At 42.9% G+C, this 26,347-nt stretch overlaps 1 protein-coding gene across 4 annotated transcripts in view; it reads right to left on the bottom strand.

Annotated features, from left to right (window-relative positions):
* Window positions 1-26,347, bottom strand: part of LOC120945491 (myomegalin-like) — a 416,745-nt gene that overhangs the window by 232,176 nt on the left and 158,222 nt on the right. For all 4 annotated transcript variants that reach the window (XM_040359668.1, XM_040359666.1, XM_040359667.1 and 1 more), the window contains one exon: window positions 1,457-1,551. In XM_040359668.1, coding sequence (XP_040215602.1) covers window positions 1,457-1,551 — 95 coding nt within the window. The remainder of the gene's footprint in view (window positions 1-1,456; window positions 1,552-26,347) is intronic.

Here is a 26,347-nt window from a genome sequence, read left to right on the forward strand (position 1 = left end):
GGATCTGGAGCCAATCACGGCAAGCGATGTATTCTATTAATGAATACGAAGCCTACTTGGATTGGCAGAGGCTGTAACATCATCAGCCCACGCCTCTCTGACTCTCAAAGCCAATCTGAGCAGGCTACTGTATGTAGCCTGCTCGGATTGGCAGAGGTTGTTACTCCAATCCAAACAGGCTCTGTATTCATTTGAATACATTGCTCACTGGGATTGGCTAAGCAGTATATATTGTATGTAGCCCAAGCTACATACAGTATTACCGTTACCGCACATCCAGCAGGCATCCGAGCAGCTGACCCAGTGTATAAGAAGACCCCTGCTTTTTGGCCATTTTTTTTAAGTGTAAAAGGTAGTCTTATACGCCAGCAAATACAGTACATATTAGTGATCAAGTATTGTTTATTGGGCACAGTCCATCAATAGTAGAAGGATTAATCAAACTGTAGGTTTTGGGTGAAGCCTGACATGTATGGGCGTATTTTCAAAGTAGTGAATGTGACTTTCAAAGATAGGAGTAAAATATTTTTTATGTAACACAAACTTGTCTTACAATTTGAATGTAACTAGATAAATATTATGTCCTTGTTGCAATAACCAAGCTTTTAAGCTTTTGAATGAAGGAGAGGCTATCTGGAGTTCAGAGGGTTGTCCACAATATTTGTGAGGTAGAGGTAGAGGTAGAGATACAATATAAATCAGGTTTTAACTCTTTTAGCATCATCTCCAAACATTTACAGTAAGCCATATTATCAAAGTGAATTTTTATATCATTAGTTGGCCAAATAAAAAAACCTGGAAGGGTTAGTGAGGAGGACCATAGTTGTTCTCTTTTTGTCTACACATTTTCAAGTGGTTCTAAAGGCTGAAAGGTTGTTTACCTTAATGCATTCTCTGCATTAACCACTTCAGCCCCGGAAGGATTTACCCACTTCCTGACCAGGCCATTTTTTGCAATACGGCACTGCATCAGTTTAACTGATAATTGTGCGGTCGTGCGACACTGTACCCACACAAAATGTATTTCCTTTTTTCCCCACAAAAAGATCTTTCTTTTGGTTGTATTTGATCACCCCTGTGGTTTCGATTTTTTGTGCTATAAACAAAGAAAGACCGACAATTTTGAAAAAAATTATATTTTTTACTTTTTGCTATATTAAATATCCCCCAAAAATATATAAAAAACGTATTTCTTCCTCAGTTTAGGTCGATACGTATTCTTCTACATATTTTTGGTAAAAAGAAACACAATAAGCGTATATTGATTGGTTTGCGCAAAAGTTATAGCGTCTACAAAATAGGGGATAGACTTATGAAATTTTTATTATCAAGCTTACAGTAAAAGGTGACATGCTTAGGCATGCACCAAATGTGTTTAGCGAAAGCTTTTACATTATATGGTTTTAAAGTAAAATAAAGCAGAGACACATAAACTAATATTAATAATAATTCTTACCTTCTGTATAGGCTTCCAGAACACGTCAGTATCAGCATTAAAATCACTGCTCTTTGGGATCTGATACTTTTCAATAATCTCTTTTTCATAGCAACCTACACAAAAAAAATGAAAAATCTAAGCAATATTATAACTAAAGAAGAAAATGAAGTGCCTGCACTTTTATGTGTTGTGCTACATTTAGGTACTGTGAAGAAATTACAGCTTTCAAGAGGTTTGACTGTTCACACTTGAGGCTGGGTTCACACTATACTACACAACAGCAGTATGACTTTGAATCCTACTTTGCTCTGCGACATCGGTCCTACATTGGTCTCACTTTCATGAACAGGATACTACTTTGATCCGACTTTGTGATAGTCTGACTTGTTCTTTGACCAATCAAAACAATCCCAGTGTGAGATAAATTCCTTTTACTGCTGCTGTAATCACAATGTCGGATGTCAAAAGTCGGATGGTAAGGACAAGGCTCCTACTTTGGTCCGACTTCAATGATATTCAATGGGCCTGAAGTAGGATCAAAGTCGGACCAAAGTAGTACAGGGAGCATTTTCAAAGTCGGACCGACTTGTGTCGGACCAGTTAAGACAGCTCTCATAGGGAAACATTGATTTTTACACATCATGCGACATGAGTTCCCAATGTCGGAATGTTTGTCGGACAAGTGTGAACCCGGCCTGAGTGGTGACACCTATATTGACCACACCCAAACGGTAAGACCCATGAATATAATTATTAAAGACAAAAACATTCAGTGAGATATCAATGTTATCCAGTAAACACAACAACAGTAAGGTCACTAAATTTAAAGTGTATTTATATCTAAAACATTTCATTTACATTTTGAACAGAATGTAAAAAGGTTGGAACTGTCAGATTTTACTGTTATCTTGGGTTCGTTAGACTTAATCTCACTTTTTGTTCTGGGAACAACCTTTTACCAGACAGAAAGTGACAATCTGCACCAGGGAAACAGACAACAATAAAAAGTATCCCCCTCTTAACCACTTAACCCCCGGACCATATTGCTGGTCAAAGACCAGAGCACTTTTTGCGGTTCGGCACTGCGTCGCTTTAACTGACAATTGCGCGGTCGTGCGACGTGGCTCCCAAACAAAATTGGCGTCCTTTTTTTCCCATAAATAGAGCTTTCTTTTGGATGTATTTGATCACCTCTGCGGTTTTTAGTTTTTGCGCTATAAACAAAAATAGAGCGACAATTTTGAAAAAAAATGAATATTTTTTACTTTTCGCTATAATAAATATCCCCCAAAAATATATAAATAAACTATTTTTTTCCTCAGTTTAGGCCGATACGTATTCTTCTAGATATTTTTCGTAAAAAAAAAAATCACAATAAACATTTATTGATTGGTTTGCGCGAAAGTTATAGCGTTTACAAAATAGGGGGTAGTTTTATGGCATTTTTATTAATATTTTTTTTTTACTAGTAATGGTGGCGAACATCAATTTTTTTTCGGTACTGCGACATTATGGCGGACACTTCGGACACTTTTGACACATTTTTGGGACCATTGGCATTTTTAAAGCGATCAGTGCTATAAAAATGCATTGGATTACTATAAAAATGCCATTGGCAGGGAAGGGGTTAACACTAGGGGGCGGGGAAGGGGTTAAGTATGTTCCCTGGGTGTGTTCTAACTGTAGGGGGGGTGGACTCACTAGGGGAAATCACTGATCACTGTTCATACATTGTATGAACAGACAGTCAGGCATTTCTCCCCTGACAGGATCGGGAGCTGTTTGTTTACACACACAGCTCCCGTTCCCCGCTCTACAACGAGTGATCGCGGGTGCCTGGCACGCGCCCCTAGTGGCCACTTCAGGGAGTGACGTATAGCTACGGGCTCTCGCGCAGGGGAGCCAACCTGCCGCTGTATAACTGCAGCGGCTGGTCGGCAAGTAGTTAAATAACTTTAAAAACACTTTTGTTTCTGTCTCTGTTGCTGTTAGAGAAATTTCCCCCCACTTCCTGTCACTGCGACAGCTTTTGTTACCAGACAGGATTTGAAGGAAAATCTTCCCAACACCGCCCTTAGCAGCAAGAAAAACCTGACAGGAGTTATTTTCCTATTCTATCCAAAATTTAAAAGGTTATGAGTATCGGTAGACTTTAACTCAATTTGAATTCTGTCTAATCCTCTGAGGAATAAGCAGCCACTCGTCTATACAGGATCAGTAGAAATGAAACAGGAGGGTGCTTCTTATAGGCTATGCTGTGTGACTTTTTCTGTGTGACCAACCACATTCAAACTTTCAAGAGAAGTTTAGATCTAGTTGGTGGCTTAACTTTGTTCTTGTATTTTTACAACAGGCTTTCTGTGGGTATTCAAGAATCACCAGTGTGTGGGTTTCTGGACCCATGCATATAACAGTAGATAACAGTTTGCAACATGTGCATGCGTGTGTGATTTTTTTTCTAACAATTAGCATAGCCCTCTATATTCTGCTTTCTGAAGAAGACATCTAAAAGTTTTTCAATGTTATCGATATTCTCACCTAGTACCTCTTCTTGGGGAAGGGAGTTCCACATTTTTACTGTCATTTTTACTGTAACATTTTTAACATTAAAGAACCCTCTCCTCAGTCTAACCTCCTTTCTTCTAACCTCAAATCATAACCACCTGTCTTCTTCACGGACCTTAGGATAAACAGTTTATCACAGTTATTGGAGTCACCTTTGATATATTTGTAATCATATCCCCTCTTTTTTATTTTATTTAAAGATGTGACAGATACAAACAAAAAGACAACTTTGCATTGCATAAAGATTTCTACGAGCGCATCAAGTACATTAACCATACTTATTAACTGCATGTGAGTGGAGGGAGCTACTTGGTCAGGCTCACTCTTTTAGCTGAAGTCTAATGCCGCGTACACACGATCATTTTTCGGGTTATAAAAAACAACATTTTTCAGGCTCTAGAAAAAAAAGACCATTAAAACGGCCTTGCCTACACACGATCGTGAAAAAAAAATGCTCTAGTAAAGCACGGTGACGTACAACACGTACAACGGCACTATAAAGGGGAAGTTCCATTCGGATGACGGCACCCTTGGGGTTGCTTTAGCTGATTTAGTGATAATAAAAGACGATTCACGCTTTTCTGTCTGTTACAGCGTGATGAATGTGCTTACTCCATTACGAACGGTAGTTTTACCATAACTTGCTTCTGAGCATGCACGGATTTTTCACGTCGTTAAAGCCCACATGACCATTTTTTTACAACGTGAAAAATGACAACGTTAAAAATGCAGTGAAAAAATAGAGCATGTTCGAATTTTTTTTTGCCCGTTTTTTACAACCCGAAAAATGCTCTGAAGCCCACACACGATCGTTTTTAATGACATTAAAAAAAAACGTAATTTCTTACAACCCGAAAAAATGATCGTGTGTGCGGCATCATACAGGGTAAACAAAAGCTTCTGTGCCCATAAATTTTTGTCTTTTAACTGAAAAAGAGAAATGGAAAAAAGGAGAGAAAGAGAAAAAAGAAAAGGCGAGAGAAAGGGAGAGCGGAGAGAGAGAAAGGAAGAGAAAGAGAGAGAAAAAAATATATAAACATCAAAAAGGGGAGGGGCAATTACCCCCAGGGAGTCAAGGTCGATAACACTGAACAGACGATGGGGATCCTAGATGGAGGATCCTGACATGTATTGGTGGAATTCGTCAGAGAAGTGAAAGAGGTTCTAATGAAACCATCTGGACTTATGTTCCTCTGACTTATCTTGCAAAGCAGAGGTCAGATCTTCCATTTGCTCAATGTCCTTCACTCTTGCGAACCATTGGGCCATCATTGGTGCAGACTGTTGTTTCCAAAGGGGTGGGATGCTGGCCCATGCAGCATTAAGGAGATGTTTGAGAAGGGATTTATGATGTTTCCTTGATAAGGGGGTAAGGTTAAGGAGGACCGCTGCTGGGTTATCATGTAGGGATATGTCTGTGAGTTTCTGTATGAGCTTAAGCACCGGCTGCCAAAAAGTTTGGAGCACAGGGCAATCCCAAAAATGTGTAGGAGGGTGCCTGAGTGTAGGTTGCAATGCCAACAGCGATCAGTTTGTAGAGGAAATATCTTAGCCAGCACAGAAGGGGTTCTATACCAGCGTGTCACTATTTTATATGCGGTTTCTTGATATTTTCTACAAAGAGAAGATTTCTGTGCGAAAAAGAGTATGCGGTCTTTTTGGGGTTCTGTGAAGGTCACTTGTAAGTTTCTCTCCCATTTTGCTAAGAATGGAGGGTCTACAGTGGTGTGAAGGTCTAGCAGGGATTTGTAGGAGGTTGATAAGGACCTCCGGATTGATCCTCAAAAGAGTGGAGCTTTCTGACAAAATGGGTTGGTTTGGGCAGTGAGCCAAGAAAATTAGATAGTTGATTGATCCTCCAGCGGTCTAAAAGAGAGTGGAGCCTGAGAGCAAGGTCTCCGTAGTTACCTAACCGGAGGAACGTAGAAACAAAGAGGCCCTCATGAGTCCCTGTGGGGCTTGCGAGAGGAAGGATGGGTCAGTGAGGCCAGGTATAATATGCGGGTGACCAACAAGTGGCGTCATTGGGGATGGAAAATTACTTAGTGAGGATAAACGGAAAAACCTTTTGAGTAGTGTAAGGGGTTAGCTCGGTAGCGGGGTGTGTGACCCCTTGGATGGGTTCACTACACACTGAATTTATACAGACAGGCAGTCGAAGACGGTTGAAAACAAAGATTTTGGTTTATTCTTCCATCTTGCTGGAAACAAGTGCAAGCATCCAAACAGCATAAACAAAATCAAACATAAAATAAAACAATAGTCTTTTGATTTTTTATCACACAGAAAAATCAATTTCCTCCTCACCTCCTCAGAAGACTTTCAGCTACTGCTCTCCTTCACTCACAAAACCTCAGGATGCAGCAAATCAGTGGTAATCCTCTGGATTACTTATAGAGACCTTAATTGCCTCATTCTGAACAACTGAAGTTTTCCAACGCCCTTAGACCTTTTCTGGCTACTTTTGCAGCCGACGCCTAATAACAATTGGTGTATTGTCTAAACAAGGCAGAAATGTATGTCCCGTCTGTGACAACACCCACAGATTTACCTGACTTCCTGTCACAGTAGTCAAGTGGGTGGCAGGAGTTTTCCCTGCCCAAGGTAGACCCGCTAGTGGGGCATGGGCAGCCTCCTGTTCCAGCGACACCCATAGTTTCAAATCACTATGATGACACCAATCCACGACCCAGGTCATATGTGCCGCAGTATAGAATAGGGCTGGATCTGGAAATCCTATACCGCCCTTAGTCTTCAGTTGTAGTAGTAGCGCTCTGCAGAGACGTGGGTGTTTACCATGCCTGATGAATCTGATAAATATTGAGCGCACAGCGTGAAAGAATGTCTGAGGTATCTTGACGGGCAATGCCTGCAATAAATACAGAAGTCTGGGCAATTATTTTAAGTATATTGCAACGGTCAAACCAGGAAAGGGCCAGAGAGTCCCACTTTTTAAGATCAGCAGTGAGCTTAGATAAGAGGAGCTGGTAGTTGAGGGTGATAATGTCGTGCAAGTTTGCAGGAATTTTTGTTACCCAGTATTGAATTGAGCAGGCAGCCCATTCAAATGGGAAGAAGGGGCATAGGTTAGAAATGGTAGAGTCTGACAAGGAGACACTCAGGGCTCTGATTTTTGTAGATTAACCTTAAAATTAGACAGGGTGCCATAGCGCTTCAGCTCCTGAAACAGGGAGGGTAAAGAGGTAAGGGGTTCAGTAATGTAGAATAAAAGGTCGTCAACATAGGCTGCAACTTTGTGTTGACATTGGCCTGACTGGATGCCTCCAATGGACTGATTACCTCTGATATGGTGCAAAAAAGGTTCTAGTGAAAGGACGAATAGCATAGGACATAGCTTCCAACTGTCCCTAATTTCGAGGGACTGTTCCTGATTTGGAGCAATGTCCCTCTATCCCTCATTCCTCCTTATTTGTCCCTCATTTTGGTCTGATCTCTATAAAATACACTTTTTATCTTTCAAAAAGTGTTTCCCAGTACTAAACCTTTCATCCAATTTCTAAATTGCTGCATTTGTACATTCTAAAAGCCAATATGAAGAAATAGTAGTGGTAAACAAAAGCCCCTGTGGATTTAATTAACCATTTTTTGGTTGTTAATTCCCCTTTAAGGGGGTGTGACAGGGGCCCATGCCTACATACGTTTGCTAGTAGGTGTCCCTCATTCCTATGAGAAATGGATGGAGTTGTAGCCATTTACCCGAACTGTCGCTGTGGGATTATCATAGATAGCTGATATCCATGACAGGATGGGGTCTGGCATACCCACAAATTTAAGTGTCTCCTGGAGGAAATACCAATCCACCCTGTCAAAAGCCTTCTTGGCATCCATGGATAGGAGCAGCAGGGGTACACAGGATCGTTTTGCTTTTTCTATGATGTTCAGTGTCTGAATGGTGTTGGCTCTGGCCTCTCTGGTCTGGATAAAGCCGACTTGATCCATATCCCTGATTGTTAGAGGGGGATTGGGAGATTGGGACTTTAAATTAAGCCATGACTGGGTAGAGTCATGCGCCTCCATCCCTGTCATATTGATGGGCGGCTGTTCGGGTAGAGTCAGGGTCATTCCGAGTGCACCTCCACACTGGCCACACATTCACTGTTGGACTGGCCTTTCACTCACCTTGCTTTATCCTTAATACAGGTATAATTTGGGCTTCAACTGGCACATTCACTCGCTCCCACTGGGTGTTTCTGGTGATGACCTTTACCATGGTCTCTTACCCTTCACTCCCGTTTACCTACCCACTCTTCACCTTATCCCATCTTTCCCTCACCCAGTCCACTCTCACTAATTTTAGCTCATTCACATAGTCTAAATTATCCCAACATCTCACACTTTTATAATCATTTTTTATCATTTTCATTTCACATTTCCATCACCCATTCATCATTTTACATTTCACTTTTATGTCCTCACTAGGGGTGCTCGGGGGGGGGGGCTTATCCACCTGGACTGCTCTTCCCTGTTGGGTGCTGCCGCCGCTGCTGCACGTGCCCCCTCGGCTCCCGGCCTGGATCATGTTGTCGGGTGACTCTCTGGTCTGTGGCACCATATGCTCCAACGCACACATATCTGTAAGTCACTTTTTCTTATTCGGTTTTGTGGGCTTACCTGTAGGCAAACGTGGTTGTACAGCGTGTACAACCACTTTAAGCGCCTCTTCTCTAGAGTGAATGATTATCATAGCAGAGGTTCTCCATGCCCCGTATTAATTTTGTTGTTTTTCGCTGAACTCTTTCTAGTTCAACAAGGTCATTCCTGAGGATTGATGATCAAAACGGAAGCTTTAACAGTGTTTTATAATGGTGTAGAATTATTGAATTGTTTCTTAAATGTATACCCTTTTTAATGCATGCCAGCATTTTGCTAGCTTTGCTAAGCCTTAGAGCTACAATCATCCTCAGATCATTTTCCATCAGTAGGAGCTCCTCCTAATGTATCTTTTTGGCACCAATTGTCTTTCTGTAATGATGCCACATCCTGTGATAAAGTTATTTGCCTGAATAATTTAGTATCATCGGCAAACACTGAAATCAAGCTCTTGATTCCAACCTCTATGTCATTAATAAACAAACTAAACAGCATTGGCCCCAAGTCAGAACCCTGCGGCACACCGCTCACAACTTTACCATTCAGAGAATTAATCATTTATTATTACTCTCTGGACTTGTTCATGTAACCAGTTTCCTATCCACCTACAATTCATTTAACCAACTCCAGCATTTACCTTTACTTTTATCATGATCATATGATTTCATCATTGATATTAAGTGGACTAGTCTGTAGTTTCTTTTGTATACATCTTAATTCTTGTTTGCATATTGGTACCATTCTAGTCAATAAGGTGTCTTTAAAAATTAGAAATAGTGGGTTGGCTATAACTGAGCTAAGTTCCCTAAGGACTCATGGCTGTAAGTCATTCGGGCCTTGAGATTTGTTTACACAAATGTTCTCTAGTTCCTTTTATATCTGGTTTTCAGTCAATTACAAAGGTACCTTCAGTAAAACATCATTATCACTGCTAAGACCATCAAACCCAATTTTTTGATGATCCTTGAACCAGTAATAAAGACCAACCTTCAAAGGCAAGTTACACACAGTGTATAAACAAAAAGTAAATAAAACTATACCTCTGTGTTTAAAAGAGTAAATGACAAGGACTCCCCTATGTTGTTTACACAGGTGAAATAAGAAATCAACATCCCTGACCAACTCAAAGCATTCATATAAGTAATTTCACAAACTCTATATTGCAACAGGACCCTGTGTGATATATATATCTTACAAGCCAATGGATTAGAAACTATTGCACCAATACCAATATATAAATATCATGGTCATATGATTGTAAAGCATAACACAGTATACATGTTGGAAGGGTACAAAATTATGTTATCTTGGCTAGATATTCTATCACCGGTAAAAAGGTGTTAATATGACAGTTGTTTATTTGTATTCAATATTGTTAGGGAAATGTGTGTTTCGACATAACTATATTCAATTAATAGTTTGTTTAGTATTTTCAAAGTATTTTATGTATTACAATTGCTATATATGAAATGACAACTCCTGATAATCAAAAATTCTTACTGGTAAATATTGCTGCTTCAGAAACCTATGCTCATCTGTTGGCAGTTACCATTTCTCCTAAACATTACATATATATGGTAGAAATCTCACATGGTCACGCCTGTACCATGAGAAAGTGAACATTCCTACAACAGATTATTTATAAGATTAATTTAGAACAAACATTCCTTGTCAAAGGCCCCGTACACACGATAGAATCCATCCGCTGAAAAATCTCAGCGGATCGGTTTCAGCTGATAGATTCTATGGTGTGTACAATCCAGCGGATCTGTTTCCGTGGATTTTTATCCCCTGGGATGGATTTCAAGCGGATATAAATTTGAAGACATGCTTTCAAATCTATCTGCTTGAATCCATCCCAACGGATTGATCCGCTGGTCTGTACAGACTCACCGGATCAATCCGTCCGAAGGAATCCCCCGCATGCGTCGTAATGATTCGACGCATGCGTGGAATTCCTTATATGACAGCGTCGCGCTCGTCGCCGCGTCATCATCGCGGCGACGGCGCGACACGTCATCGCGAGGGGATTTCGGCGCGGATTTCGATCCTATGGTGAGTACACTCCATCGGATCCAAATCCGCTGAAATCCTCGAGAGGATTTATCCGCGGAAACGGTCCGCTGGACCGTATCCGCGGATAAATCCTCTCGTGTGTACTAGGCCTTAGAATGACACCTGGTGGCTAAGAGAGGCAATGTTTGAACAAACAATGAGTACATTTTTAGCCGCATTGTCAGAACTATTATGAAGAAATAGACATATTTTCATACATTTCAAAGGGAGGTTTAAGATTGAATAAGCCTCAAAACAGGGGTTAAACTCAGGGACACTCACATAAGTCTTTCAACAGGACCACCTGCGTTTTTGTCACCCTGTTAGAGGTCTGTAAACAGGTTGTTTAGGGCGTAATAATGGGAATGTAGGTTTGGGCTCCTGTGAATAAAGGGACCAGGCAAGAAAATGTCTTCTGGAATAGTTCTGGTTATATTTAACATTAATGAACAGTACAGCACTGTGGTAATAATCCAGAGTATCTGTATATAAGCCACTTTACAGTTCACAAGTGACAGTGTGCTTAAAGAGGAGTTCTGACTGTGATTTTATTTTTTAAAGTCAGCAGCTATGCTTTCTAACTGGCCTGGCGGCAGAGGAAGGAGGAGGGGGGCCGAACTTCCGAGGGAGGGCTCCGCGGCACCGTCTTCCGGAAGTGGAAAAGGGTATCTGTCAAAAACAGGTACCCATTTCCCCACCCCCTGAAAGGTGGCAAATGTGGCACCGGAGGGGGGAAGGAAGCAGATAAACGGAATTTCCACTTTTGGGTGGAACTCCGCTTTAAGGAGTGCTCCTTAAACTGGTTGCCTTGGCTGGCATAATGTGGTCTTTTATTAGGGTACCATGTTGGTAATACAGGGCGCTAAAATGCGTCAAAGCAGCTCCAGGCCAAAACAGGATCCTTCCCAAATTTGGAAATAGCATCCAGGGGGGTCTCCCAGACTATCCCTACACTGTCCCTACTCATGAGGTCTGTTCTCTGCACTTGTCCTAACTCTCCCCTTAGTTAGCATGTGCGTGCTAGCCACATCCAACCATTCCCACACTGCGAGCTTGCCAGATTGACCCAGCAGGAGCTATATATAGCCTCCCTTAGTTCTAAAATGGCTGACCAAATCTAAGGAGAACGTATTGTTCATTCAGACCTTGGCTTTCCCAAGATAGACACTGAAATCTCAGTATAAAGGCCAGTCAGAGTTCCCTAGGTAGACAGCAATTATGTAATCGCTGTGTTTACTTCTGGCTCTATTCAGGAAGTGACCGATCTGTGTATGGCTGCCTCACTCTCAATTCTATTCCCTGCTCAAGCAGCATCACCATCACCAATGGAGGCTCCCACACAACATCACCTTCATATATTTGCCCCATCCCCCCCCCCACTGCTTAATGGATGCAGTCCACTTACCCCCCCCCCCCCTTTATTTTCCTCTTTAATCTATCCCTTTCATTTTCTCTCTCTCTGTTGCTGACACTGGGCTTATGGCAGCTTTCTGTCTCCCTCTTTTTATGGAGGCCCTGGATCCCCAGAGCTGGTGCCCCCCTTCCTTTTTTTGCAAACTTGCGGCTAACACTGCTAGGTATAGAACCCATTTTGCACCTGTGAAACTGTTCGCATTTTATTATTTGATGTAAACTAGTGCACCTACAACATGGACTCTCCTTGTTGGTCCTTGGTCCTTCGGTTTGTTTCCCTAGGTCGCTCAGTGGACACTCTATACCTAATAAAAGTTATCTGTTCATATTCCCTTAGCCCATGCCTTTTCATTATGTTTGATATGCTATACTGCTGCATGGGTGAATGGTTGTCATGTTGTCATGCTCATTACAATAAAAATGATTGCACCAGAAAGGATGCAGTCCTTGGCATTACAAAATGACCAACAGACAGCATGCAATCTAAAGAACAGTAGATTAACCCCTTAAGGACCGCCGCGTGACTATTTACGCCGGCAGAATGGCATGGCTGGGCATATGGACGTACAGGTACGTCCCCTTTAAGATGCCCAGCTGTGGGTCACGAGCGCGCCGCTGGTGGCAAGATTGCGACACGGTCCTGTCCTCCGTAACCGCGCCCATGGGACCCACGGACCCAATCACCGCCGGTGTCCCGCGATCAGGTCACAGAGAGGAAGAACGGGGAGAGGTAAGTGTAAACAAACCTCTCCCCGTGCTTCCTAGTGTGGCAGTCACTGATCGTCTGTTCCCTGTGTTAGGGAAGGACGATCAGTGATGTCACATGCACAGCCACACCCCCCCTAAGTAAGAACACTTCCTTAGGGCACACTTAACCCCTACAGCGCCCCTCCTGGTTAACCCCTTCACTGCCAGTGTCATTTTCACAGTAATCAGTGCATTTTTATAGCACTTTTTGCTGTGAAAATGACAATGGTCCCAAAAATGTGTCAAAAGTGTCCGATGTGTCCGCCATAATGTCGCAGTCACAAAAAAAATCACTCATTGCCGCCATTAGTAGTAAAAAAAAATAATAATAAAAATGCCATAAAACTATCCCCTATTTTGTGAACACTATAACTTTTGCACAAACCAATCAATAAACGCTTATTGTGATTTTTTTCAACACAAATATGTAGAAGAATACGTATCGGCCTAAACTGAGGAAAAAATATGTTTTTTTTAATATATTTTTGGGGGATATTTACTATAGCAAAAAGTAAAAAATATTTTTTTTTTAAATTGTCGCTCTATTTTTGTTTATAGCGCAAAAAATAAAAACCGCAGAGGTGATCAAATACCACCAAAAGAAAGCTCTATTTGTGGGAAAAAAGACATAAATTTTGTTTGGGAGCCACGTCACATGACAGCGCAATTGTCAGTTAAAGCACGCAGTGCCGAATCGCAAAAAGGGGCCTGGTCCTTTACCTGCATAATGGTCCGGGGCTTAAGTGGATAAAGAACATTGCAATAAACACAAGACAAAACATTTCAAGTAACATAATCAGAATATTTGATAGGCATAAATCCTCTAGTGGTTCGCCTGGGTAGGCGAGGTACAGCATCCAAGGAATGTCCACCCTCAACAATGTTGCCCATTATCAAAATAATGATCAGAGCTTTCTTGGCAGGAGATGTCTGTTGAGGGGCTTCTCAGCCAAAGTTACATGCTCAACTGGAAGAAGAATGGGAAGGCACCATTTCCACAGGGCCACAGGGTCAGAATGAGGGCACATCTCTCCTGAGTACAGGTGATCAATTACCCCTACACATTAGAGTTGGCAACCACAGCAGCTGGCCAAGATTTCAAATGAAACACACAAGGTTGTAGTAAGTTTCAATGTAACTATTTGAATAGTCTGCTTTGCCCTTCAGATACAACATACAAAGGTGCACTGGAAAAGGTTGCTATTCAACCCCATAGAGCAGGGATCTTCAAACTACGGCCCTCCAGTTGTTCAGGAACTACAATTCCCATCATGCCTAGTCATGTCTGTGAATGTCAGAGGTTTACAAAGTAGCTTCAATGCACCTGCAAAATTATGATGTTGTTCCATCACCAAATATTTGCCCTGCAACAGGCAGTGCCAGTGAACTTGGACCCATTTGTCAGGGGTCCATAGAGTTATGGGTTCAGGCGTCTTCAACAACAGATCAACAGGAAAAATCACAACGTCCAAACATCAGAAAGTTAAGGGTGTAGTCTGTGGACCAAAAGATCACGTAATTGCAGGTTCATACAACATCCCCCACATACTGAAGCCAAAAGTGTTGATGATTTTGCTACAGCTTATGGAGCATACCAGGCAGAGTGTGGTTAAAATGTTCACATAACTCATTCACTGTGGGTGATATGTAGTAGTGTGCAACTTCTGCTAAAATGACAGAAGTCTAAGTTCAGAAAATGTAATTTAAAGTTAGGGCCCTAGTCCTTAAGAGTGTGTTTTGGAAACTCATAAGGTTGGACCACATGTTCCCAGAAGAGTTTTGCAGTATTAAAAGGTGTCTAATCTTTAGTGGGCACCAGGATAACAAAATTTGAAAAGTGCATGACAAACACTAGGGCATAAGGATGCCATTAGGAGGTCTCAGCAACTGTGAAAGAGGCCATAAGAAAGTAATTGTAAGGCTTCATTTCCATGGACGTTTTTACAGCCACTTTCTTTAGCCTTTTTTACAGCTTAAAAACGCCTGTCCATGTTATTTATTTATTTATTTATTTTTGAGCTGGAGCTCAAAAACGCAGCGGTAGCGTTTTTGAGCGTTTTTTAACATCTGGCGTTTTTACAGCTCTACTCTGGAGCTTCAGAACGCACTGGTCCTGGTTTTTTTTTTTTGCAGCTTAAAAACGGCTCAGCCATCTACAGCTCAAAAACTTCATGGTGGGCATGAGGCCATAGACTAACATGGAGAGCTGTTTTTAAGCTGCAAAAAATTCTCAGAAAAGTGGCTGTAAAAACGTCCATGGAAATGAAGCCTTATGGTTCTCCAGTGTTTACAAGAAGAGTTGTTTGTTCCACTTGTCTCATGTAAACAGCACAATTTGGGCATTCTTTACAAGCATTCTCAACCTAGGTGGATATTCCCAGGCAAAAGAAATACCATAAACATGTAAACATGTGTTTCAATACGTTCACTTAAGTGTCCTCCAGTGCGATGCAGAATTAGGCAAACAACGAAAACTGTGGAATCACCAGCTGGTAAACGTCCAACTGCTCACTTGGTATTTTCAACCATTGATAAAGAGGCCATTGTGTTTCTCAAACATATTCCACTGCAGCAATAGATTGTTAGTAGTGGGTGAGAGTTGTAGCTGTTCATGATAACCAGGCTTCTCATTATACACTATTTCAGGAAAATGCGCATGCCTTACAAATTGCCATCTGTTTATGGCTTTATGGTTGTTAGCATATGCCCAAGAAGGGGGCAGTATTACATTTTTCCCTGAAAGTCTCCAAAGGCAGCTACTTGAGAAGCCTGCCGCTTGGTTTTAAATTAGTGGGAGGTTTTATCCCTCAAACGAGAACAATGCCCAAAAAAAAAGCTGCGCAAGTGGAGCAGCGATCCAAGCAAAGTTTGGCATGAAGCTTCGATAACAACCAGCCAGAACAATACAGGAACATAACTCAGTCAAAGTTTTAGGTATCTGCCAACTTTGTACATCCTGTGCCTTAGTAGGATCAGGAGATACACCTTCCATTTTGACTAATGTCCCAAGTATTGTATCCAGGTCTCCACCAGGTGACATTTATTCGGCTTAAGCTTTAGGCCATAATAGGTTAGCCATAAGTAAGAATCTGATCTAAATGTTGAATATGATCATCAAAAGTCTTAGAGAATATAACAACTTCATTGTGGTAAATGAGAACAGAGTAAAAGTTCAGATCTTCAAGACACTGCTCCATCAGTCTCTGAGAAGTACTGGGTGCATTGGTCAGACCAAAGGGAATTTTTGCAGACCCTCTGTGACAGGGATTTGCCAGTATTCATTGGTGAGGTCTGGCATGGAAATGAAATAGGATTGCTCCAAGGCCATATGAGACTCTTCTAACCTTATTAAGGGGTAGGCCCTAGTGTGAGTGCAAGCATTGTGTTTTCGGTAATCCACACAAAAACATAAATTACCATAATTTTTCCAAATGAGGACTATGGACACAGCACAGGAGCTACAGCTTTTCCGGATCACACCCCCTTGCCACATATTCCATAACAGTTCTTTGACCTCTTGGCAGAGAGCTGGAGGGATATCCTAGTATCTTTCTCAAATAGGGGCAGTCTCACTGATGTGAATAAGCTCATCTTGTATGCATCGCATACAAGCACATTATGAAATACTTAACTTAGAATGAAGTCCTCCAGTGGCACGCTGTCACCACTGACAGGGCTTCCATCTTCCCCCAGTCTTCCTTCCTTATTCAACAGTCATATAAAGGGAAGAAATAGAGTAATGCCCTTTGTTTTAATAAAAAGTATAGTAGTAGCTTCAATAGCAAAATATTTTCAGATCAATAGTAAGATCTAATGTAAAAAAAGAGGCAGCCAATCTTAGAGGGTGTCAAGATGATTCCAGTCTGAAATCAACACCCCCACGGCCGAGGGATCGATACTGGAGCCACAGAGTGGCATCAGAGCACCCCAGGACATTATTATCTTTGACTGGCAACTCCACCCCATGGACCTATACATTTTTACTTTACATAGAATACACTGAAACCAGTAGGATTTATTAGGTTGGTGCCTCCCCCCCTCACTTTTTTTACTTCCTTCCTTGTTCGCAGTCTCTGTATGAGTGGCTGGAGCTGTGATGACATCAGTTCACACAGCATGCACACAAAAGTCCTGGGCACTGCCACGGAGCTCCAAAGGTCTGGCATGGTATGACGTCACTGGCTGCATCCAGTGTGAATATCTCCTAAACGGTGCACTTTTAGGAGATATTGGTTTTACCAACAGGTACAGGCTTACCTGCAGATAAAAATTACAAAGCAGACTTTACTACCGCTTTAACACAATATCAATAAATGAATTTGGACTCTATTATCTTTTGGTCTGGTACTCTTTGCATATATGCACATCTTTTTCTGTTAACCTTCTCCTGAGAAACATCTAAAAGGAAAGAAATATTTAGTAAAACAATATTTTTTGCCGTGTGAAGGTGAACAAATAAAAAACATATGGAGGGGTTTTCTCAAAATTGTAAAGCAGCCAAATGATATATAATTCTCAGAGTATGACTAATAACACTGAAATTCCCTGAAAGGTGGAACCTTTGAGTCACAATGGCCCAATATGTAAGCTCAAACACCAATAGGGTTATCCAAATGACTTCCACCATCAGGAAGGCAGATTATTGGCAAGTTTCAGGTTGAGCCATGAGGGAGCCAGAGTCATTAAGGCTGGGTTCACATATCTCCGGCCACAGTTCCGAGCATGGGGCCCGGTGCGCCCCTGTTCACCAGTTCATGTTCGATTCAGGTCCGAATTTTTGAATTTGCACCTGAACCAGGACTGCCAGAGCCTCCAGTCTGGGTAAGTTTCCCTTGAAAGAGGGTTGAATCTGGGTGAGCATTCTTAAACTCCTATTGTTAAAGACGGCACCTTCTGCTTGATAGAAACTAAGGATTTCGTTAATCTCTCATTGTGACAAATTTCCAATTTTTTTTTGCCCTTACTCGGTCCTTGAGACTGGACCGTGAAAATAAATTGATCATGCATTACCTAATCATTATGATGTATGACTGCACAGCCAGGTGCATCTAGGCAGTTCCATAGCTCTTGTATGGCCACCACAAACTGTGAGATGGGCTCTGTTTCTATCCGGCTCCAGGTGAAAAAAATCTTGCACAGGGTGCCACAGAGGCTATTTCTTCATATAGGCTAAGTGGGCCATTACAGCTGTATAGTTTCTTGTTCTCGGGCCTGACAGGCCCAAGAACAAGCCTGACAGGCTTCAACTAATTAATAGCTAAGTCATGATTAATTAGGTCATTATAAATGAGGTGTGCCTCACTGATCTGGAACAAATGTTCAGCTGTTCTGCTCAATCCGCCAGTGGAATTTTTGGATTAACGCCAGTGCAGCTCCATAAGGCACCATAGCTGTCCCTCTTGCCACACTGTTGAGGTTGATGGTTCCATCGTCTTGTTGACTATATCAAAATATGAATGGGGCTAATAAACTGGCAGTAACTTACAGGGACCAGGTGAGACGTCTTCTGTAATTTTTCTTGTTTTATGTAATGAACAATGAATAGCACTGTAGTAATAATCCAAGTATCTGTACATTCAATAATGCACTTAATGCAACTTAAGTTCAGACAAGGCAGACAGTATGAAAACCTTACAGGCAGCAATGAGCTGAAGGAGTTCTCCTTAAACAGGTCCCCTTAGCTGACATAAAGTGGCCTCTCAATAGGGTGCTGTGCTGGTGATACAGGGCACACAAACGTGCCAAACCAGTTGCAGGCTGGAACAGAAATTTTCCCACAGTGGACAATATTGTCCAAGGAACTTCTGGACCAGTCCTACCCTTTCTTAATGAGTCAGGAACCCTTCTCTTTACTTGTCCTAATTCTTCCTAGCCAGCCTAGCCACCTGGTGATGAGGTATTGTAGCAATGTTGCTAAAGGACTTGTGGTTATGGATTATTAACTGTCAACCTGTTTATCCAGTCGAGCCTAGGGGCCTACTTTTTCTTCCCTGAAGCTGGAAATTAGGAATATGATTTGAGTGCATCATGGAAAAGGGTATGCAAGTTGTCAGTAACAGTCAACCAAGTCACTTATTTTTTATGATTTTTCTTTTACACCTCGGGGGTTATCTCTGTAAACAAGTTCATCATTAAAATGTGTGTTTTTTTTAGGGAAACAAGGAACTCTTACAAGAGTCATTTGTAATTTGGATGTTTGAAAGTAGGGGCCTGCCCTATATACTCTGCAGAAATTTGGGCCTTAGGTGTTCCCCCCCCCTCCCCCAAGGTCATTACAAGCCCCTTTGGCCCTATATACTTTGAACAGCAGTATACAGGCGGTGCAAACAAGACAGGGACTGTAGGTTTGTTGTTAAATAGAATCTGTTTGTAATTTTGAACTGGTACTTTTTTAAAGTGTAGCTCCAGTCATAAAATCTATTTTAAATTTTTCTGAAAACATAGAGAAGGGTTATCACCCCTGTAATATTTGTTTTGCTGTCTGTGTGCATCTGTTCAGAAGATTTCAATTCACTTTCTGTCCCAATGACAAATGATTTTTTTTTTTTAAACATTTTTTCTTAGTGAAACAAGGATTGGTGATAAAGCATCAGTGGACAGGAGACACCTCTTACAGAAGAGAATTTCCTAGGGGTAGATTTCCTCTCACTTCCTTTTGTCTCCTTCCGTTTGCAAGTAGGAGTCGTTTGTAAGTTGGATGTTTGAAAGTAGGGGTCTGCCGTATATACTCTGCATAAATTTGGGCCCTAGGTGTTGCCACAACACTGTAAGTCCTCACAGTTATTCTTGGTGGACGCTGGAACGGCCCTGCTGTGAAATATTATATCAAGAATTGTAATTACATGCACCTGTTGAACAGGGGCAGAACAATTGGGCCTTTGGTGGTGGTGGTGGTGTTGCCAATTATTTACACCATCACCACAATATGCACCACATATAGACATTTTGATGTTGTCCTATCTGTCACAGATTAGTACTTGAGTTCATCATATAAGATTTTTCATTCATTCACATAATTTTTCTTTGCACATCCATTCTTATGTTTTACACAACATTTTTTATGTATATTTCAACTTTCGAGTTTATACTACATGGTGTGTTTTAGGTTATGCGTTTTTAATATGCACATATGTTTTTGATCGTGCAGGTGCTCTTCAGATTTTGAGTTGTGTCGGATTCAATCAGGCATCTAATATTCTAATGCTGTGCAGAGAGGTCACAATTGGTTCAGAGACCTCTGATGCCCTGTACTTATACATGCTTTGAATCCCACACACCTCAGCTATGAGTAAGCATCTAACCTTGATGTGAAACACGTTAGCCATTTGTCCCTGTATGTCCACTTTTTGTTTTTGACTGTGTTTTGCATGATTTTTGCATTATTTTGCCATCTTTTGGATTTTACTCTTTGCCATTTTTTTTTAAAAAAAAATTACCGATCAGAGTGCAGCAGTCCAGGACGTCTTCTTCTTTCGTCGGATTAGTGCAGAGCCAGCACCTGTCAGTGCAACAGGGTGGGAGCGAACCACAGGTTCTGAGGGTTTGGAGCAGTATTCCTTTCATTGGTTGCCACAACACTGTAAGCCCTCAGAGTTACTCTTGGTGGGCGCAGGAATGGGCCCTGTTGTGAAATATTAGATCAAGAATTGAAATTACATGCCCCTGTTGAACAGGGGCAGAAAAATTGGGCCTTAGGCACTGGTGCCACAACACTGCAACCCCTTACAGATACTCTAGTTGGAGCGCAGGAATGAGCCCTGCTGCAAAGTATGGCATCAAAAATTGTAATTACACTCCCCTGTTAAACAGGGGCAGAAAAATTGGGCCTTAGGCACTGGTGCTGGTCCCACAACACTGCAACCCCTCACAGATACTCTAGTTGGAGCGCAGGAATGAGCCCTGCTGCAAAGTATTGCATCAAAAATTGTAATTACACGTCCCTGTTAAACATGGGCAGAGAAATTGGGCCTTAGCCACTGGTGGCGGTGCCCAGAACCAAAAATGTTCTTACAAGCTATCAGCATGATCATTGAGGAGGAAGAGGATAGTCACTCAGCATAAAGGGATAGTCACTAAGTATCAGCATAGGCAGTCTTGATAGGATCTGACATTTCAAAAGAAATTATTCGGTTACATCAGCATCAGGTGCTTGATAGCTGGTGGTGATCCAAGACTGATTCATTTTTATTAAGGTCATTCGATCGCCCGAGTCGGAGGACAGGCGCACCCTGTGATCGGTTACAAAGCCTCCAGCAGCACTGAATGCGTGTTCCGAAAGAATGTTGGGTGCAGGACAGGCCAGTACCTCAATTGCATACTGTGCAAGCTCTGGCCAGTGATCCATCCTCAAGACCCAGTAACCCAGAGGATTTTCGTTGGGACTGTAATTGATCCCTTGAAGACTGCTGCTGAATGCTAGGCTCCACCTCCATACTGACTCAATCCTCCTCCTCCTCTTCCTGTGTGATAGGCGGGCCAGCAGGAACACTGTCTGGATAAAGGGGGCCTTGAGAGGTAAGGAAGTCCTCCTCTTCCTCCCTCTGTTCTGCCTCAAGTGCCCTGTCCAATATTCCACGCAGCGTGTGCTCCAACAGGTGGACAAGAGGGACAGTGTCACTGATGCATGCACTGTCACTGCTCACCATCCTCATGGCCTCCTCAAATGGTGACAGGACAGTGCATGCATCCCTGATCATGGCCCACTGGCGTGGGGAAAAAAACAAGTTCCCCTGACCCTGTCCTGGTGCCATATTGGCACATATACTCATTGATGGCCCTCTGCTGCGTGTGCAGCTGCTGCAGCATGGCCAATATTGAGTTCAACCTGGTGGGCATGTCACAGATTAGGCGGTTCTTGGGCAGGTTGTATTCCTTTTGGAGGTCAGCCAGCCGAGCACTGGCATTATATGACTGGCAGAAATGCACACAGTTTCCTGGCCTGCTTCAGGACATCCTGTAAGCCCAGGTACCTGCCCAAGAACCACTGCACCACAAAGTTAAGGACGTGAGACAAACAGGGCACATGGGTCAGTTGTCCCTGTTGGAGGACGGAGAGGAGGTTGGTGCCATTGTCGCAGACCACCATTCCTGGCTTAGGCTGGTGTGGTGTCAACCACATCTGAGCCAGCCCCTGCAGAGCTGACAGTGTGGCTCCTGTCCCCCAAGCACACCAACATAAGCCCTGCATGGCACCTTTTTGTCTGCATACTTGCGTAGTCCCTTGAACGCCTACAGAGCACCGCTGGTTCCGAGGACAAAGCACAGGAAGAGGCCATGGAGGAAGAAGAAGAGGAAGGGGTGGAGGAGAGGTGTGTCAGAATCACCAGTAGTAGCATTTTGGAGGCGTGGTGGCGGAAACATCCTCCAACACTACTGTACCTTGTCTTGCATCCTTCCCAGCTGCCAGCAGAGTCACCCAATGTGCCGTAACAGATAAGTAACGTTCCTGTCAATGCCTGCTGGATCATGAGTCAGCGGTAATATGTACCTTACCGCTGACCGCCCTGTCAAGCGAGGCCAATACATTGCCTTCCACATGCCGGTAGAGAGCCGGAATCGCCTTTCGTGAGAAAAAGTGGTGTTTGGGAACCTGCCAATGAGGAACCGCACATTCCACCAACTCACGGAAGGGGGCAGAGTCTAGTAACTGAAAAGGCAGCAGTTGAAGTGCTAGCAATTTAGCCAAGCTAGCATTCAATCGCTGGGCATGTGGATGGCTGGGAGCGAACTTCTTTCGGCGGTGCAGCAGCTGGGGCAGGGAAATTTGCCTGGTACAATCTGAGGTCGGTGTACCGATAGCAGATTGCCCACAAGCATTTGGCTGTGACACACCTAATTCTACATCTTCATTCCTCTCAGTGCAGGTTTCAGAGAGGACTGAAGGTATAGTGGGGTTAGAGATCCCAGCTGATGAGGAGCAAGGAGAGGTCTGCTTTGTTCTTTGATGTGGGTAATTTAGTATTGGAATTCTAGCAAAATAGGATGTAGTAATAGCCTTTTAGGGATAGCTGCATTAGCTCATTTTAAGGTATTTGAACCTACACTATATTACCAAAAGTATTGGGACACCTGCCTTTACACGCTCATTAACTTTAATGGCATCCCGATCTTAGTCTGTAGGGTTCAATAGTCAGTTGGCCCACCCTTTGCAGCTCTAACAGCTTCAATTCTGCTGAAAAGGCTGTCCATAAGGTTTAGGAGTGTGTCTATGGGAATGTTTGACCGTTCTTCCAGAAGCGCATTTGTGAGGTCAGTCACTGATGTTGGGAGAGAAGGCCTGGCTTCGCAGTCTCCACTCTAATTCACCCCAATGGTGTTCACACACAAAGCAAGGTCCATGTAGACATGGTTGAGCGAGTTTGGGGTGGAGGAACTTTACTGACCTGCACAGAATCCTGACCACAACCCAAATAGAACACCATTGGGATGAATTAGAGTGGAGACTACAAGCCAGGCCTTCTCTTCCAACATCAATGCCTGATTTCACAAATGCGCTTCTGGAAGAGTGGTCAAACATTCCCATAGACACACTTCTAAACCTTGTGGACAGCCTTCCCAGAAGAGTTGAAGCTGTTATAGCTGCAAAGGGTGGGCCAACTCAATATTGAACCATACGGACTAAGACTGAGATGCCATTAAAATTCATGTGTGTGTAAAGGCGGGAGTCCCAATACTTTTAGTAATATAGTGTATGATTTGTTGTAATTTTATGACAGACCACTGTGTTCTTCCTTTTGTGCTTTTCAGGTTTGATTAATTTTCCAGCTTTGTTGCAGTCTGAGGAAAAAAAAGTTTAGTGAGAACAGATCCTCGTTTTTGTCCATATTTTTGGTGATTCCTCGCAAACAGCTACTAGGAACCAGCAAAATTATATTTAGCACTACTAATCAAAATACCCCCAAAGATGATAAATCGTTAATAAAAAACAAGCTTGATAATTTTTTTATATTTACGTGCATATTTAAGGTATTTGTCTATTTGTCACAGGACAAACATTTTCTGAATATGCCTTAAAGAGTATTAAGGGAATTGTACAGAAAACAACACCCACTCCCAAAATGATCGGGTTAATCAATGGACTAGTAAAAAAAAAAAAAAATATTTATGTGTAACTTTACTACTTCTTCAAAGAAGGATGATGGCAGAAGTGCACTGGCAATCTATATTCCAGTGGCACTAGCGAAAAAAAGAAAGGGGACACAGAAGTAGACACTACAGTAACCATTTCAATAGCAATAATCACTAGAAAGAGGTGCCATTCTCAAATATCGTTCAAGTTATAAACAAGCCCAAAATCTTAACCAAATGTCTGACATTGGTAGCAGGATGACATGCTCATGATACTGGTATCCGGTGGCAATAGAAAGATGATGATGCATTTTTATCAAGAACACTTCACTGTGTTTTTCCTTCCTAAATTAAATATTTTTTCCGTAAGGTTATGTTTTCAGTCTCAAAATTCTAACTAACATGAGATATTTAAACAGATTAAAGAATATGTAAACTCAACATTTCATTTACCTGATATGTGCCTGTAGTACCATGTACTTGTATGAAAAAGTATCCTGTTCAAAGTTAGTCATTGAATTGCTTCCTCTGTGTAAAATACCTGGTGTTTGTTTGCGCGTCCCTCTGCTTTCCTATTAACCACTTGCCGCCTGCCCGCACTGTACTATGGGCGGATGGCTCATGCAGGCACAGTCACGTACCTGTATGTCGGCACTTTCTTCCAGGTCCGTGGGCGCATGAGTGCATGCCCATGCAAACCCGTGCTGTCATTGTCTGCAGCCCATATTTGTTAGTGGGTGACAGCCAATGATTTTGGCCAGGACCCTGCTGATCAGCACATCACAGTGAGTAAAAGCAGCACATTTACCAACACACACACCTTAGGCACATTTAACCCTTTGATGTCCCTCAGTTAACTCTTTGATCACCGCTGTCACCCAGCCAGTGCACAGTATTTATCACTGATCACTGTATTAGCATCACTTGCGACATCAGATAGTGTCAGGGTCAGTTAATGCCCCTCCCAGCCAAGGTTAGTTAGAGTTAGATTGCCCACACTATTGCACTCACACTATAGGTCACTGATCACTGCCATTGCTGGTATAGTGTCTGTACGGACCAATATATTAATCACAAACAGAATCTTCAGATTCAGCACTGCTGCCGTGCTGGAACTAGCCACAACCCTGCATGATGATATCACCAGCCAGACACACCACTCACATGCAGTGCAGCCACTGGTCAAGGTACTGGCAACACTGCATTTCCTCGCCAGTGGATCATTCCAGCGTACAATTTGAGTAGTGGCTGGGATGTCACAAACCACCATGAGCAGATGCGTGCACCAGGTTGTCCCCGCAATCCTTAGACGCATGTCCCACCACATCACCCATGAGCATCTGCGGCAGAAGGCAAGGCATGATTTTGTCAGAATTGCAGGATTCCCACACACCATGGAGGCCATTGATTGCACCCATGTGGCACTACGGCCCCCCTGTGCCACAGAGCACATATACCGCAATCATAAGCACTGGCATTCCATCAACGTACAGGTGATAGCTGATGCCCAATGCCTCATATGGCACGTCCGTGCCAAACACCCAGGGGCCAGCCACGACAGCTACATATACTGTCAAAGCAAAATCCCAACAGAATTCAAACAGAACGTGTATAGGGGCAGCTGGCTGGTTGGTGAGTGACATAGAGTCAGGCATGACTGTCCGACCCCATGATGCAGACATCACGAGGGGCACATGCACGACTAACATCCTCCTGTCTTTTCCCTTCCAGGTGACTCTGCATATGCACTTGGGCCCCATCTCATGACTCCATACCGGAATCCCCAAACCAGAGGAGAGAGAAACTACAATGCTGCACACATACGTACCCGTGCAGTGGTGGAACGCACATTTGGCAACCTGAAGTCCCGTTTCCGATGCCTGGATAAGTCCGGGGGGACCCTGTTGTATTCCCCAAATTTTGTGTGCCAGATCATCGGTGCATGTTGCGTGCTGCACAACTTCGCCATGAGAAAGGGCCTGGAGATTGACATACGCGATGACCTGACCCCCGAACCAGACAGTCCCCCCCTGCCCGAGGCTACCCCGTCTGCTGAGGGAACAGCAGTCAGGAGTTGCCTCGTGGAACGCATCTTTGCACGTTAAACACACACATTCATCATGGCACAAGGAGAATGCACGCATGCACACCACTGTGGTCCCTAGCTCACACACACCACATCCACTTCACATTGGATTAGCCCAAGTCCACCATGCAGGACTTGGGAGCAGCACTGCCACGCCAAGGCCCCAATTATGTCGCTGTCCATTCATACCACATTCACACGGTCGTGGGGATAACTTCTTCCCGACGACCCATGGTGACACCCCTTTGCTGGCAGGAGTGTCACCCCCACATTCACACACCAGTCACACTATAGCCTCACTGTGTGCAGTAATTATTATTTAAAAAAACTCATGACCTGAGCAAACATAAAATAAAAGCGCTCAT

Source organism: Rana temporaria, chromosome 7 (assembly GCF_905171775.1).
Source record: "Rana temporaria chromosome 7, aRanTem1.1, whole genome shotgun sequence".
Classification (NCBI taxonomy): domain Eukaryota; kingdom Metazoa; phylum Chordata; class Amphibia; order Anura; family Ranidae; genus Rana; species Rana temporaria.